This window comes from Loxodonta africana, chromosome 7, assembly GCF_030014295.1.
Source record: "Loxodonta africana isolate mLoxAfr1 chromosome 7, mLoxAfr1.hap2, whole genome shotgun sequence".
NCBI lineage: Eukaryota > Metazoa > Chordata > Mammalia > Proboscidea > Elephantidae > Loxodonta > Loxodonta africana.
The window spans coordinates 51534887-51550985 of record NC_087348.1 but is presented as its reverse complement, the minus strand read 5'-3'; the positions used below and the strand labels follow the sequence as shown (position 1 = coordinate 51550985).

The 16099-nt window shown below is 37.9% G+C and overlaps 1 protein-coding gene across 4 annotated transcripts in view; it reads left to right on the top strand.

Moving 5' to 3' along the window:
• Positions 1-16099, top strand: part of ELP4 (elongator acetyltransferase complex subunit 4) — a 268725-nt gene that overhangs the window by 198032 nt on the left and 54594 nt on the right. The window contains exon 10 of one of the 4 annotated variants that reach the window (XM_064288328.1): positions 7671-7751. The exons of the other annotated variants lie outside the window; for them this stretch is intronic. Coding sequence (XP_064144398.1) covers positions 7671-7748 — 78 coding nt within the window. The 3' untranslated portion in view covers positions 7749-7751. The remainder of the gene's footprint in view (positions 1-7670; positions 7752-16099) is intronic. 4 annotated transcript variants of the gene reach the window in all.

Sequence of the window (16099 nt, the reverse complement as noted above, 5' to 3'; positions counted from 1 at the left end):
TAGGTATGAGCTCCGTTTGGTGAATAACTGTGGTGTTGATTTTCTTGACTGTTCAGTGATTCTTGGTTAGGCTCTTACCTTTGTATATGAGATGACTATTCTCCCTGGTGGTGGAGTGGTTAAGCGTTGGGCTGCTAACCAAAAGATCAGCAGTTCAAATCCACCAGCCACTCTCTCCTATAGGGTCTCTATGAGTCGGAATCAACTCGATGGCAATGGGTTTTTTGTTGTTGTTGTTTATCTCCCATGTAGCCTATCTTAATCTCCCTCAGGATTATAGGGGATGGACAGGATGTATTCCCAGCTGGAGAATGCCAGTAGTAGTCTTCTGGGAGTAGGTCTCCTTTTGCCTCTGGTGAATTAGGAGCTATGTGGTGTCATTGTCCTGCCTCTCCAATTGTATTTTTAAAAATTTCTGTGAGTAACATGGACTAGTAAACCTGCATTCTGTTTTTGCATTAATCTGTTTTCTAATTTCTCATTTATTCATCTTAAAAGTATTTTGACTCCTCCCTTTCCTGTTCCTTATGCTTAGTGTTACCCTATGGGCAGTTTCTTTCTCTGCTCTTGAAACACAACAAAGCAAATAGAGAATTTTGTTTCATTTCAGGTGTCTTTCATATCAGCCCATAAAATGTGACTCTGGTGTTTAAATTTAGGTTTTAAAATTTTAGCAGCATGCAGCCCAAGGCATGATTTAAAAAGCCAGTTCTCAGTTATCTACAAGTATATTGTCCACATTTCAGATTACCTACATCAAACCTGTCATGTTTTTATTGCTAACACCACCTCATGCCCTCAACTAAGTACCTTTAAATAAGACATTTATTTGCTATAATCTGTCATATCTGGAAGAAGAAAACGGTTATCAACCAGTTCCAGTAAAGGTGAGAGTCAACAAGTTTATAACCTGACATTTTTAAGTTCTAATTTCAACTAGTACATCAATACAAATGCCCTTAGGAACAAGTTAAAGAAGACTTGAGCAGTAAAACAAGTTACAGAAGCCAGCTAACATCTACCTTCTTCCTTAGAAACCCACAATAAAAATAATGTTCAAGGAATTCTGAATGTAACGCACCTTTTTCTTTAAGCTACTCTTTTTGATTACCCATGCCTAAGGCTCTACTATTAGTATAACAAGTTGAGTCAGTTCTGTACCTTGCTACAAATTAATATTTGTAAAAGGAAAATTTACTGCTCCCCTGGGTAGCTCAGTTTGTGCTTGTCTACTGACCAAAAGATTGGTGGTTGAACCCACCCAGTGGTGCCATGAAGGAAAGGCCTGGCAGTCTACTTCCATAGGATTACAGCCATTAAAAAATCCTATGGAGTGCAGTTCTACTTTGAAACACATAGTGTCGTGATGAGTGAGAATAGAGTAGGGGGCAAAAGGAAAATTTGCTTTACTGTAAGCATTCATTGAACTGTTACATCTGGAACGACAGTGAAAGAAGTGGTAAGATATTTTGAAGAAGGATCATTAGAAGTCATTCTGGTATTTAAGAAAAATAGTGAAGAAAAATATTAGTCAGATACCAGTTGTCATTGAGTCAATTCCAACTCATGGTGACCCATGTATGGCAAAGCAGAACTGTGCTCCACAGGGTTTTCAGTGGCTGATTTTTCAGAAGCAGATAGACGAGCCTTTCTTCTGAGGCACCTCTGGGTGGACTGAACCCTCCAATCTTTTGGTTAGAAGTGTAGTACATTAACCATTTGCACCACTCAGAACTCCATTAGTCAGATAGTGCACAGCATTTATTGAAATTGCAGTTTGAATTTTCTTCTTACCTGTCACTACTTACAAGCACATTCTCTATTCCTGAGAAATACTAAATATTATAAAACACCTTAACTTAAAAAATCAAATCAATATTATTGAGTGTGCTAAGTAGAACAGATATTCAGATGCATTCTATTAGCTATTGGTCCTTAAGTGTACAAGGGAAGTTACTGATACAGTCACAATTTTTTACTTATTTCCTCTTTCATATGAAGTTAAAATATAGATTTTTCTTTAGCAGCACATCTTTTCGATCTTTTAAATATCCGGAACCTAACTCCAACTCTGTGAAAGGGGGGTCCCAATTGATTTTATTAAATTTCCTACTGTGTACCAGCTCACTGACCTATACATTCTATCTTTGAATATTTTCAGTATTTGAGTCTCATTTGAGTGAAGGAATATAAGCTCAAAACGGGCAGTTGCTGGTGTAAAGCTCACCCAGAACCAAGTGTTTTAGTTGAAAAGCATCATGCATAGCAACAACTTGATATCAGTTGGGAACAAGATGATGAGTAGCCATGTTGGAAATTAGATTTGAAATACCTCTAAACAAAATTTTCAATCCTATGGTTTCTGCCTCCAAGAGAAACCTTTAGAGTCCAATTAAGTTTACGCTAGAATAAGGAAGCTGCCACTAAGAAATGTAATGCCTGCCTGAAAGAACCAAGATTCACTTGTTCATTCACTCATTTATCAAATATTTGTTAAGTGCCTGGTATGTGTACAGGACTGCTTCTTAGTCTGTGAGGATGCTAAAACCTACAAAAGCTGATCCCTTTCTCTAAGAAGGAGTTTATCATGGTAGTTAATATAGCACACTTTAGTATCCCTTTGCCACTAACTAATTGTGTGACTTTAAGCAAGTCTGTTAGTCTGATTCTAATTCCGTTTCCTGATCTTGAGTAAAATGGAATAATAATAAAAATGCTTACCTTTTTAAATGATAAAATACATGTGAATTGCTTAGTGCAATTACTGGCACATCTTATAAGTACTCAGTTTATGTTAGCTACAATAATAATTATCATTGTTGCTACAATCTAGTTTGGGAAACAAGATTTATACCCTAGACAAGTCAAATACCAATTCAAGATAATAATAGATTAAAATCTTAATTATTGGCATTAATCCAAAAAACACAAAATAATAAATGTTGCAGAGGCTGCAGAGAGATTGGAACTCTCATACACTGCTGGTGGGAATGTAAAATGGTACAACCACTTTGGAAATCTATCTGGCGTTATCTTAAACAGTTAGAAATAGAACTACCATACAACCCAGAAATCCCACTCCTCGGAATATACCCTAGAGATACAAGAGCCTTCATACAAACAGATATATGCACACCCATGTTTATTGCAGCTCTGTTTACAATAGCAAAAAGCTGGAAGCAACCAAGGTGTCCATCAGCGGATGAATGGGTAAATAAATTGTGGTATATTCACACAATGGAATACTACGCATCGATAAAGAACAGTGACGAATCTCTGAAACATTTCATAACATGGAGGAACCTGGAAGGCATTATGCTGAGCGAAATGAGTCAGAGGCAAAAGGACAAATATTGTATAAGACCACTATTATAAGATCTTGAGAAATAGTATAAACTGAGAAGAACACATACTTTTGTGGTTACGAGGGGGGGAGGGAGGGAGGGAGGGAGGGTGGGAGAGGGTTTTTTACTGATTAATGAGTAGATAAGAACTGCTTTAGGTGAAGGGAAGGACAATACTCAATACATGGAAGGTCAGCTCAACTGGACTGGACCAAAAGCAAAGAAGTTTCCTGGATAAACTGAATGCTTCAAAGGTCAGCAGAGCAAGGGCGGGGGTTTGGGGACCATGGTTTAAGGGCACTTCTAAGTCAATTGGCAAAATAATTCTATTATGAAAACATTCCGCATCCCACTTTGAAATGTGGCATCTGGGGTCTTAAATGCTGACAAGCAGCCATCTAAGATGCATCAATTGGTCTCAAACCACCTGGATCAAAGGAGAATGAAGAACACCAAGGTCACACGATAACTAAGAGCCCAAGAAACAGAAAGGGCCACATGAACCAGAGACCTACATCATCCTGAGACCAGAAGAACTAGTTGGTGCCCGGCCATAACTGACGACAGCCCTGACAGGGAGCACAACAGAGAACCCCTAAGGGAGCAAGAGATCAGTGGGGTGCAGACCCCAAATTCTCACAAAAAGACCATACTTAATGGTCTGACTGAGACTAGAGGAATCCCGGCGGTCATGGTCCCCAAACCTTCTGTTGGCCCAGGACAGGAACCATTCCCAAAGACAACTCATCAGACATGAAAGGGACTGGACAGTGGGTAGGGGAGAGATGCTGATGAAGAGTGAGCTAAATATATCAGGTGGACACTTGAGACTGTGTTGGCATATCCTGTCTGGAGGGGGGATGGGAGGATAGAGAGAGTTGGAAGCTGGCAAAATTGTCACGAAAGGAGAGACTGGAAGGGCTGACTCGTTAGGGGGAGAGCAAGTGGGAGTACGGAGCAAGGTGTATATAAACTTATATGTGACAGCCTGACTTGATTTGTAATCGTTCACTTGAAGCTCAATAAAAGTTAATAAAATTAAAAAAAAATCTTAATTATTACTATGTACTAAGAATGAAATAAGAAATGTCTTTTCTGATGATAAGTGATACCATATAAATAATGTACATGTGTATACTCCCTCAGCAAGCTATTTGTTGCCTTCCTTGACTCATCACAATCTTTAATGTTTCTGTGTTTGCTAAAACCTTTTTATCTCTCTTCCCTACTATACTCTAAGCCCTCTTTAGTTTAGGGGCCATGTCTCTCCTGTTTATTCTTTGTGTCCCCAACACATAGCATAGTGCTTTACAGGCTGGGCATTCAATATATGTGTTGAATATGTATGTATATAATTAGAGAAGGAGAAAATTATTGTTGGCTAGCATGATCAGAGCAGCATTGTAGAGAAGAGGAGATCTGAAGTGGATCTTGAGAAATGAATAGGATATTTATGTACAGAGAAAGGCAAGAACACATTTTGGGTTAAGGTTCAGGAAAGAATGGTGTCGTAATAGGTATGAAATAGCTAAGACACAATGAGGAGACACAACGAGTAAGAATGCAGTCATTTAATTTTGGGGTAAAAGAGATCATTGAAATAAACTTTTCCAAACTCTTTATTTTGCAGATGAGAAAAATAAGACCCAGATAGTGATAGAATCAGAATTACAATCTATGTCTTTTCCATATCACTAATATATTACAGTATAGTAGGAGAGACTGGAACTCATGCCTTTAGGCCATCAGTTTCATGCAGGAGGACTTAGGTGAGGAGAAATTAGATGGGAGGAGACTTAAAATCTAATTAGGAGAATCTAATTAGGAAACAGTTGTCATAACCAAAGCCCAAAGTGATACGGGAAAAAAGAGTAAGAAGAGTTATATTATTCTCTTTTAGATTGGATATGATGATTTATGGTTACAGTAAACATGGGGCCAAGTAAAAAACTGGTGAAGCTAGATATAACACTATTATACTCTAACTCAATAAAACTCAATGTCTATTAATATTATACTTAGATCATATAAAAACATAAAAAGCAAAATGTACCTTATTTTTTTTAGATTCTTTGTGAATAAGCAAACAGGTACCATGAAGTCTAGGGATAAAAAAAAACTTATCTGGGATACTTTTGAAAAAGAAGGCACTGTGTATACTGTGTAGTAAATGTTAGATGTCCTCATAACAAATCATACACAGAAGAGCCATAGACAAATAAACCTTTCAAAAGTGGGCTGATGGTTTCTGACAGCAGTATAAAGCCATCTTTCAGAGCCAGTAATTCAGCCAGGCCCATCTGAATCATTTCCTCTATAAATTGTCTTTAGTGGGAATACAAGAAAAAGCACCCGTGAACTAATAATTATCTCCTCTTTGTCATCAGAGTGGCCTAGGTTAGGAAAATGCCACCTTTAAATTAATTTCATCATTTTTTACCTACCTGGAATATTTTATTACTTTTTTTTTCTTGTAAATATAGCACATTTGTATGTGATCTGTTTTTCTTTGATATGTATGGATCCAGAAAGTCAGTATGATGATAAAGATAAATGTGTACTTCAGAATTACTTTAGACTCACTCTTTTAAATATTTTAAATCAAATATTTTAGCTGAATTGACCAAATTAGTCATTTATTTAATAGACTTGTAGACACAACTTTAGTTTTTTTTTTATTTTCCTTTAATTAAAAAAAAAAATGTATTACATAATGGATTAAATCATAAAGCTGCAAATTATCAACTGGCCCATACTACAACTGCATATTAATAATGCAGCTGATGAAAATATGTATCAATAACCTAAAGATGCATAGTGCTAGGGACAAAGGTGGCATTTTACATTTTTATTAACACTTGTAATTTTCTCCTGCTTGATTTCTTTTAGGCCAAGCCCAATTTCTTCTAAACCATGGGTCAGTGAGCTCATGCTGATTCTCATGAATGATGGGCTTGATTTTGCAAAGATATCACCAACTACCAATACCTAGATCTAGCTCTGATCATTATGAACAACCTAGAATAAAACAGTATGAATTTCAATATATTATTTCCTTTAATTTCACTGTGACAACCCTGGGACCCATCAGAATTGTATCTATTTGTAGAGCATTACATTTTGAAATGTTATTAATGTGGTAGTAACAAAATAACATTACAACATAAGCAAAGTATGAGGTTACTATAATTATTATTCTGCTGTACATATTTGGTATCTTTCCTCGTTAATTATAGTAAAAAAAAAAAAAAAGAATGAGCTTTAATTCAAATGGTCTTAATAAGGTAAAGTTTTATATTTAGCAAATGGTCTCTTATAACCAAATATAAATTTGAGAACAACAGGGTGTTTGTTACCTGAATGTGATAACATATCTACTTAAGTAGCTTTTCTACTATCCTTCTAAATGAAAACAATATTATATTAATAAATTATAAGAGGCTTCTATTAGCTTGATAAATAAGTACTTTTAAAATACAAGTTAGAAAAGGTTTTGTTTAAATACTTTAAAATAAGTCTTTATCATACTATTTTAGTGATGTCAAATACAGTTTTCATTTTTTAAAGATTTTAGTTAGAATTTAATCTTTGAAAATATTAATAACAGCTTACAGCAGGTAAGCTATAAAATAGCACTGGATGCTGTCTGTTTAGTTTCTGGTTGAAAAAGCACAGCAGTACTTTAGTTCATTACCTTTGAAAAAAACAGTAACAAGATAATACAGCTGCCTCTGATTAAGATGTAAATTCTTTCTAATTAGAATGTAAATTCTTACATTTAAATGAAGACATCAATTGTCAGGATGCCATATGATATCTTATTCCACCTTGCCTGAATGAAGCCCTCACTGCTCATCTATGGCACTAAAATAGTTTTGCAATCCCTTTGTTCTCTGATTCTTGTAATATTCTCTCTTCATGTTCCCTTTTCACATTGCTTTTGTTTGTTTTCCCCCTTGCATCTGATATTGTTGTGCCTTGGGATTTTGCAGAAATTTGGAATGAAAATTGAGTTCAGTCAGTGCCAGTATTTGCTTGTGCCTCAATTACTTCTGCTGAATTTTCCTCAATGCAAATCAGGCAGGTTGCATAAAGTGGTGCATGTATTTGAAATAATTAATTTTCCGTAAAATGATGGATCAAGTCCAATCAACCTTCTTGAAATCTAAATAATAGAATAGAGAATTAGAAATTAATTAACATTTTGTGTCGTTAATACTTTATTATATAGTATAAACTAGCAAATAGTTAAGTTTTACTGTTGATTCTAACTTTTTCTTTATTAAATGTTGATGAAAACATTCTGCCTGAATCATTTCTTGCCAGAAATATGCTAATCAGGAATCCTGTATCAAGAACATTGAAGCAAAGTCTTCAAAATACAAAGATGATATAAACAATTAACCAGTGAGTTGAATTATTTGTGTTTCTCTTTACTGAGCAATAGTGAAAGTTTTGTCTTGAATAATATATACTAATTTATGGAAATTTGTTGTATCAGATTAGGCCACCAGCTTTTCCAAAAGAAGTATAACTTAAGAGGCAAACCAACACAATCAACTTTTCAGTGCTGGGGAAAGAGAAACCTAGCAGTTGAAGGAATGCTTTACAAATAACAGGGTGCCTCCCCTACTTTTTTTTTTTTTTAACTTTTTATTATAGACGTTTTCAAACATACACAAAAGTAGAGAATAATATAATGAACCCTTATGTATCCATCAAACATTTCAATTATCAAGGAGATAACAGGGAAGCAGGTCATAAAAACCAAAACCCAAACCCATTGCTGGTCAATTCTGACTCATCAACCCTATAGGACACAGTAGAACTGCCCCATGGGGTTTCCAAAGCTGTAAATCTTTAGGGAAGCAGACTGCCACATCTTTCTTCCGTCAAGTGGCTAGTTGATTGAAACCACTGACCTTTAGGTTAGCAGCCAAGCGCTTTAACCACTGTGCCACTAGGGCTCCAAAACAAGTCATACAAACCTGAAATGGTAATGAGTAATGTGCATAACAGAGAATAACATGCAATAGAAGCTAAAATGTAGCTAGAGAATAGAAATGCTGTGGATTCCTGGAGAAGATCAGTTTGTGTTGAATAGGCAGAGGGGAGAAAGAACATTCCAGGCAGAGTAAAAATACCACCAGAACAGATTTGGGAATGAGCAGAGTTTGTGATAGTGTGTGTAGAAGAGACTAGTATGATTTGATCAGAAGCTTCACGTTTAGATGTGGAAGTAGTTAAGTTTGGTAAAATGAAAGGATTTGAGAGCGAGGCAATGCATTTTAATACTAATTAGCCACCAAAGAAGTATTTTAGGCATTGGAGTGACAATATCAAATGTATCTTCTCTTTGTTCAAACAAAAATTCCTCCTGTTGTAATTTAAATTTCTTCCCTTCAAAACTCCAATGAGATTCTATCTCACTCCAGCAAGGCTGGCATTAATCCAAAAAATACAAAATAATAAATGTTGGAGAGATTGTGGAGAGACTGGAACACTTATACACTGCTGGTGGGAGTGTGAAATGGTACAACCACTTTGAAAATTGATTTGGCGCTTTCTTAATAGACTAGAAATAGAACTACCATACGATCCAGCAGTCCCACTCCTTGGAATATATTCTAGAGAAATAAGAGCCTTTACACAAACAGATATATGCACACCCATGTTCATTGCAGTACTGTTTACAATAGCAAAAAGATGGAAGCAACCAAGGTGCCCATCCACGGATGAATGGATAAATAAATTATGGTATATTCACACAATGGAATACTACAGATCAATAAAGAACAGTGATGAATCTGTGAAACTTTTCATAACATGGAGGAATACAGAAGGCATTGTTGTTGTTGGTGCCATCGGACTCATAGAGACCCTATGCACAACAGAACGCAACACTGTCCCGTCCTGCACCATCCTTAAAATCATGGTTATGCTTGAGCTCATTGTTGCAGCCACTGAGTCAGTCCACCTTGTTGAGGGTCTTCCTCTTCCACTGACCCTGTATTCGGCCAAGCATGATGTTCTTCTCCAGGGACTGATCCCTCCTGACAACACGTCCAAAGTATGTAAGACTCAGTCTTGCCATCCTTGCCTCTGAGGAGCACTCTGGCCGCACTTCTTCCAAGACAGATTTGTTTGTTCTTTTGGCAGTCCATGGTATATTCAATATTCTTCGCCAACACCACAATTCAAAGGCATCAACTCTTCTTCTGTCTTCCTTATTCATTGTCCAGCTTTCACATGCATATGATGAGATTAAAAATACCATGGCTTGGGTCGGGCACACCTTAGTCTTCAAAGTGACATCTTTGCTCTTCAACACTTTGAAGAGGTCCTTTGCAGCAGATTTGCCCAATGTAATGTGTCTTTTGATTTCTTGACTGCTGCTTCCATGGCTGTTGATTGTGGATCCAAGTAAAATGAAATCCTTGACAACTTCAGTCTTTTCTCCCTTTATCATGATGTTGCTCACTGGTCCAGTTGTGAGGATTTTTGTTTTCTTTATGTTGAGGTGCAATCCATACTGAAGGCTGTGGTCTTTGATCTTCATTAAAAAGTGCTTCAAGTCCTCTTCACTTTCAGCAAGCAAGGTTGTGTCATCTGCATAACGCAGGTTGTTAATGAATCTTCCTCCAATCCTGATGCCCTGTTCTTCGTATAGTCCAGCTTCTTGTATTATTTATTCAGCATACAGATTAAATCAATATGGTGAAAGAATACAGCCTGGACGCACATCTTTCCTACTTTAAACCAATCAGTATCCCCTTGTTCTGTCCGAACAACTGCCTCTTGATCCATGTAAAGGTTCCTCATGAGCACAATTAAGTGTTCTGGAATTCCCATTCATCACAGTGTTATCCATAGTTTGTTATGATCCACACAGTCAAATGCCTTTGCATAGTCAATAAAACACAGGTAAACATCCTTCTGGTATTCTCTGCTTTCAGCCAGGATCCATCTGACGTCAGCAATGATATCCCTGGTTCCACGTCCTCTTCTGAAACGGGCCTGAATTTCTGGCAGTTCCCTGTCGGTATACTGCTGCAGCCATTTTTGAATGATATTCAGCAAAATTTTGCTTGCTTGTGATATTAACGATATTGTTCTATAATTTTCACATTCAGTTGCATCTCCTCTCTTGGGAATAGGCATAAATATGGGTCTCTTCCAGTCAGCTGGCCAGGAAGCTGTCTTCCATATTTCTTGGCATAGATGAGTGAGCACCTCCAGCGCTGCATCTGTTTGTTGAAACACCTCAATTGATATTCCATCAATTCCTGGAGGCTTGTTTTTCACCAATGCCTTCAGAGCAGCTTGGACTTCTTCCTTCAGTACCATCGGTTCCTGATCGTATGTCACCTCTTGAAATGGTTAAATATCAACTAATTCTTTTTGGTATAATGACTCTGGGTATTCTTTCCATCTTCTTTTGATGCTTCCTGCATCATTTAATATTTTCCCCATGGAATCCTTCACTATTGCAACTCGAGGCTTGAATTTTCCCTTCAGTTCTTTCAGCTCGAGAAATGCTGAGCATGTTCTTCCCTTTTGATTTTCCATCTCCAGTTCTTTGCACATGTCATTATAATACTTTGTCTTCTCGAGAGGCCCTTCGAAATCTTCTCTTAGGTTCTTTTACTTCATCAACTCTTCCTTTTGCTTTAGCTGCTCGATGCTCAAGAGCAAGTTTCAGAGTCTCCTCTGACATCCATCTTGGTCTTTTCTTTCTTTACTGTCTTTTCAGGGACCTCTTGCTTTCTTCATGGGTGATGTCCTTGATGTCATTCCACAGCTCGTCTGGTCTGTGGTCACTAGTGTTCAGTGAATCAAATTTGTTCTTCAGATGGTCTCTAAATTAAGGTGAGATATACTCAAGGTCATATTTTGGCTCTCGTAGACTTGCTCTGATTTTCTCCAGTTTCAGCTTGAACTTGCATATGAGCAGTTGATGGTCTGTTCCACAGTCGGCCTCTGGCCTTCTTCTGACTGATGATATTGAGCTTTTCCATCGTCTGTTTCCACAGATGTAGTCAATTTGATTTCTGTGTCATCCATCTGGCGAGTTCCATGTGTATAGTCGCCATTTATGTTGGTGAAAGAAGGTATTTGCAATGAAGAAGCCACTGGTCTTGCAAAATTCCATCATTCGATCTCCGGCATTGTTTCTATCACCAAGGCCATATTTTCCAACTACTGGTCCTTCTTCTTTGTTTCCAACTTCCGCATTCCAATCACCAGTAATTATCAATGCATCTTGATTGCATGTTCGATCAATTTCAGACTGTAGCAGCTGATAGAAATCTTCTGTTTCTTCATCTTTGGCCCAAGTGGTTGGTACATAAATTTGAATAATAGTCGTATTAACTGGTCTTCCTTGTAGGCGTATGGATATTATCCTATCACTGACAGCGTTGTACTTCAGGATAGATCTTGAAACGTTCTTTTTGACGATGAATGCAACGCCATTCCTATTCGAGTTGTTATTCCCAGCGTGGTAGACTATATGATTGTCTGATTCATAATGGCCAATACCAGTCCATTTCAGCTCACTAACGCGTAGGATATTGATGTTTATGCGTTCCATTTCATTTTTGACAATTTCCAATTTTCCTAGATTCATACTTCGTACATTCCAGGTTCCAATTATTAATGGATTTTTGCAGCTGTTTCTTCTCATTTTGAGTCGTGCCAATGAAGGTCCCGGAAGCTTTACTCCATCCACATCATTAAGGTTGACTCTACTTTGAGGAGGCAGCTCTTCCCCAGTCATCTTTTGAGTGCCTTCCAACCTGGGGGGCTCATCTTCCAGCACTATATCAGACAGTGTTCCACTGCTATTCATAAGGTTTTCACTGGCTAATGCTTTTCAGAAGTAGACTGCCGGGTCCTTTTTCCTAGTCTGTCTTAATCTGGAAGCTCAGCTGAGAAACCTGTCCTCCATGGTGACCCTGCTGATACGTGAATACCAGTGGCATAGCTTCCAGCATCACAGCAACACACAAGCCCCCACAGTATGACAAACTGACAGACACGTGGGAGTGGAAGGCATTATGCTGAGTGAAATTAGTCAGTTGCAAAAGGACAAATGTTGTATAAGATCACTATTATAAGAACTTGAGAAATAGTTTAAACAGAGAAGAAAATATTCTTTGATGGTTACGGCGGGCGTGGAGGGAGGAAGGGTGGGAGAAGGGTGCTCACTAATGAGATAGTAGTTAAGAACTATTTTAGGTGAAGGGAAGGACAACACACAGTACAGGAGAGGTCAGCACAACTGGACTAAACCAGAAGCAAAGAAGTTTCCTGAATAAACTGAACGCTTCTAAGGCCAGCGTAGCAGGCGCAGGGGTTTGGGGACCATGGTTTCAGGGGACATCTAAGTCAATTGGCATAATAAAATCTATTAAGAAAAACATTCTGCATCCCACTTTGGAGAGTAGGTTCTGGGGTCTTAAACGCTAGTAAGTGGCCATCTAAAATGCACTAATTGGTCTTAACCCACCTGGAGCAAAGTAGAATGAACACCAAAGACACAAGGTAATTATGAGCCCAAGAGACAGAAAGGGCCACATAAACCAGAGACTACATCAGCCTGAGACCAAAAGACCAGCTATAACAGATGACTGCCCTGACAGGGAACACATCAGAGAACCCTTGAGGGAGCAGGAGAGCAGTGGGATGTAGACCCCAAATTCTCATAAAAAGACCAGAATTAATGGTCTAACCGAGACTAGAAGCACCCCAGTGGTCATGGTCCCCAGACCTTCTGTTAGCACAAGAGAGGAACCATCCCCAAAGCCAACTCTTAAGACAGGGATTGGACTGGACAAAAACCAAAAGAACCAAACCCGTTGCCTTCGAGTCGATTCCAACTCATAGCGACCCTATAGGACAGAGTAGAACTGCCCCATAGAGTTTCCAAAGAGCACCTGGCAGATTCAAACTGCCGACCCTTTGGTTAGCAGCTATAGCACTTAACCACTATGCCGCCAGGGTTTCCTGGACTGGACAATGGGATAGAAAATGATTCTGGTGAAGAATGAGCTTTTTGGATCAAGTAGACACATAAGACTATGTTGGCATCTCCTGTCTGGAGGGGAGATGAGAGGGCAGAGGGGGTCAGAAGCTGGCCAAATGGACATGAAAAGAGACAGAGGAGGGAAGGAGTGTGCTGTCTCATTGTGGGGGAGCAATTAGGAGTCTGTAGCAAGGTGTGCATAAATTTTTGTATGAGAGACTGACTTGATAGGTAAACTTTCACTTAAAGCACAATTTAAAAAAAAAAAATAAGAAATTTCTTCCTGTTCTCTGATCAGAGCCTCGGTGGAATTGTGGTTAAGAGCTCTGCTGCTAACCAAAAGGTCGGCAGTTTGAATCCACCAGCCGCTCCTTGGAAACCCTATGGGGCAGTTCTCTCTGTTCTATAGGGTTGCTATGAGTCAGAATCGACTCGACGGCAACAAGTTTGGTTTGGTTTTTGGTTTCTGTAGTTGGGATTGACTCGACAGCAGTGGGTTTGGTTATTGGGTTTTTATACCCAGTGTAAGTAATGTCAAGTTCTCACTTTACAAAGAAAGTAGAACTTGATCTTTGAATGTCACTTTTGTTATTTATTTCGTCACTTGAGAGTTGTTCAAAACCACAACCTCTTTGTGGTTTTATTTACATATTGTATTAGTTTCCTATTGCTGCTATAACAAATTACCACAAATGTAGCAGCTTAAACAATGCAAATTTATTATCTTACTGTTCTGGAGAGTAAAGTCTAAAATGAATCTTACAAGGCTAAAATGAAAGGGTCGGCATGGATGAGTTCCTTCTGGAAGCTCTAGGGGAGAATCCATTTCCTTGGTCTGTTCCAGCTTCTAGAGGCCACCCTCATAGCTTTACTTAATCTTAATTCCCCTTTGCCACGTAAAGTAACATATTACAGGTTCTGGGGTTAGGATTTGGAAATCGGGGGGGGGGGTTATTATTCGGCTTACCACACCTTTTTTTCATACTTGCTTATCAATAACCACTTTAATACACCGTAGAGATGCAGAAATTATTTCATTGGCTCAGAAAAGAATTTTTCCTATGATTTAATACTTATAATTTTAGCTGAATTCGAGAAAAAGAAAAAAGAAATTAGACTTAATACTATAAGTTGCAACAATTGAACAGCCAAATCTAAACATTTTAATAAAAATATATACTAAAATCAGTCATTGTAGACATGACAGAAATATTAGTATGTTCCAGACACTGTGCTAAGTATTTTACAGATATTACTGCCTTTTAATCCTTAAACAACCCTATAATTAGGTATATTTTCCTCATTTTAATGATAAGGAAGCTAACGCTGGAAGACCTGCCAAAAGGCACAGTTAATGAGAGATCCCAAAGTCTGCCTACTACACCATGCTGAATTCCATGAAATGTCAGTTGTATCCATCAATCAAGAAGCATTTTTAGCAGTATCATTTAGAATCAAGACATTCAAAGTATTATGGAAACAGTAAGCAAGTATGAGACATAATCTCTGTCTTCAAAGAATTTACAATCTAGTTGTAAAAATAAAGCAAAAACACATAGGCAAGTAGTATAACATAGTGTTGTAATGCGTGAATTTTGGAGTCAGATAGCTATGGATTAGAGCCTTGCTCTTTCTTTTACTACTTATATATGAGCGTAGGTTTCCTCTCCTGGCTCACAGAGTTGCTACAAAGGTTAACTAACTATACATTAAATTATTCAAGGAATATAGGAGTTCTGAGGAAGAAAAACTAATTATCAAACCAGTGATTTCATGGTCAACTTGCAGGTACGTTTAAGCAAAGATGTATTTATTAACATCATGAATGGCAGTACAGTGAAGTGGTTAAAAGCACTGTCTCTGAAAAAGAATGCCTATTTTCAAATTCCATCATTTTACTAACCTCTTTGTGCCTCAGTTTCCTCATTTATAAAATGGACATAAAAATAGTTCCAACATTATGGGGCTGACGAGAGGATTAAATGAAAATGTAGAACATTTAGAAGAGTTATCAGGATCAGGCACCTAATAAATGCCACGGGAGTGTTTTTATTGGCATCAGGGCCGCACCTTATATAGCCCGTTCTTAGTGATCCATTGTAATTGACAGTGATATTAAAAAAAAGAATACTGGTAGTCTTAATTTCTCACAGCCATATAGGAGGTTTGCACAGCTGGGTAGCAGGTAGTATTACCAGTAGGATAAAGTGTACACAGATTTATCAGGTGTCTGCAATATACCTAGCAGTATGTTTTGGTAATAAAAAATAGCATACAGTCTCCATTCCTATAAACCTCACTGGCTAGGTGGGGAGACCAAACTGATGGTGGTTGAAATAGAGACTCATTAAGTGCTAAGCTGAGGGTAAACTGACTCCAAGTGTAGGAAGAAATTAAAGAAAGAAGAAATCTTGTGGATCGTATCACCTTACTAAAGAAAGGAGGATTTGAAGTAGGCCTGGAATAATGGAAGGGATTTTATCAAGTGGTGACAAGATAATGAACAATTTTTAATATAACGAACTACTTAAGCTTGGAATCTCATGCATATTTTGTTCTAACCTTTCCCCAACTTGTTAAATAAGCAGCAGCAGCAAAGAAAGGAAAAAGCGAATGAGGAGGCCACGAGTGCCATAAGCCCATGGAATCATGTTGTTGTTAGGTGCCATTGAATTGGTTCCAACTCATAGCGACACTGTGTACAACAGAACAAAACACTACCCAGTCC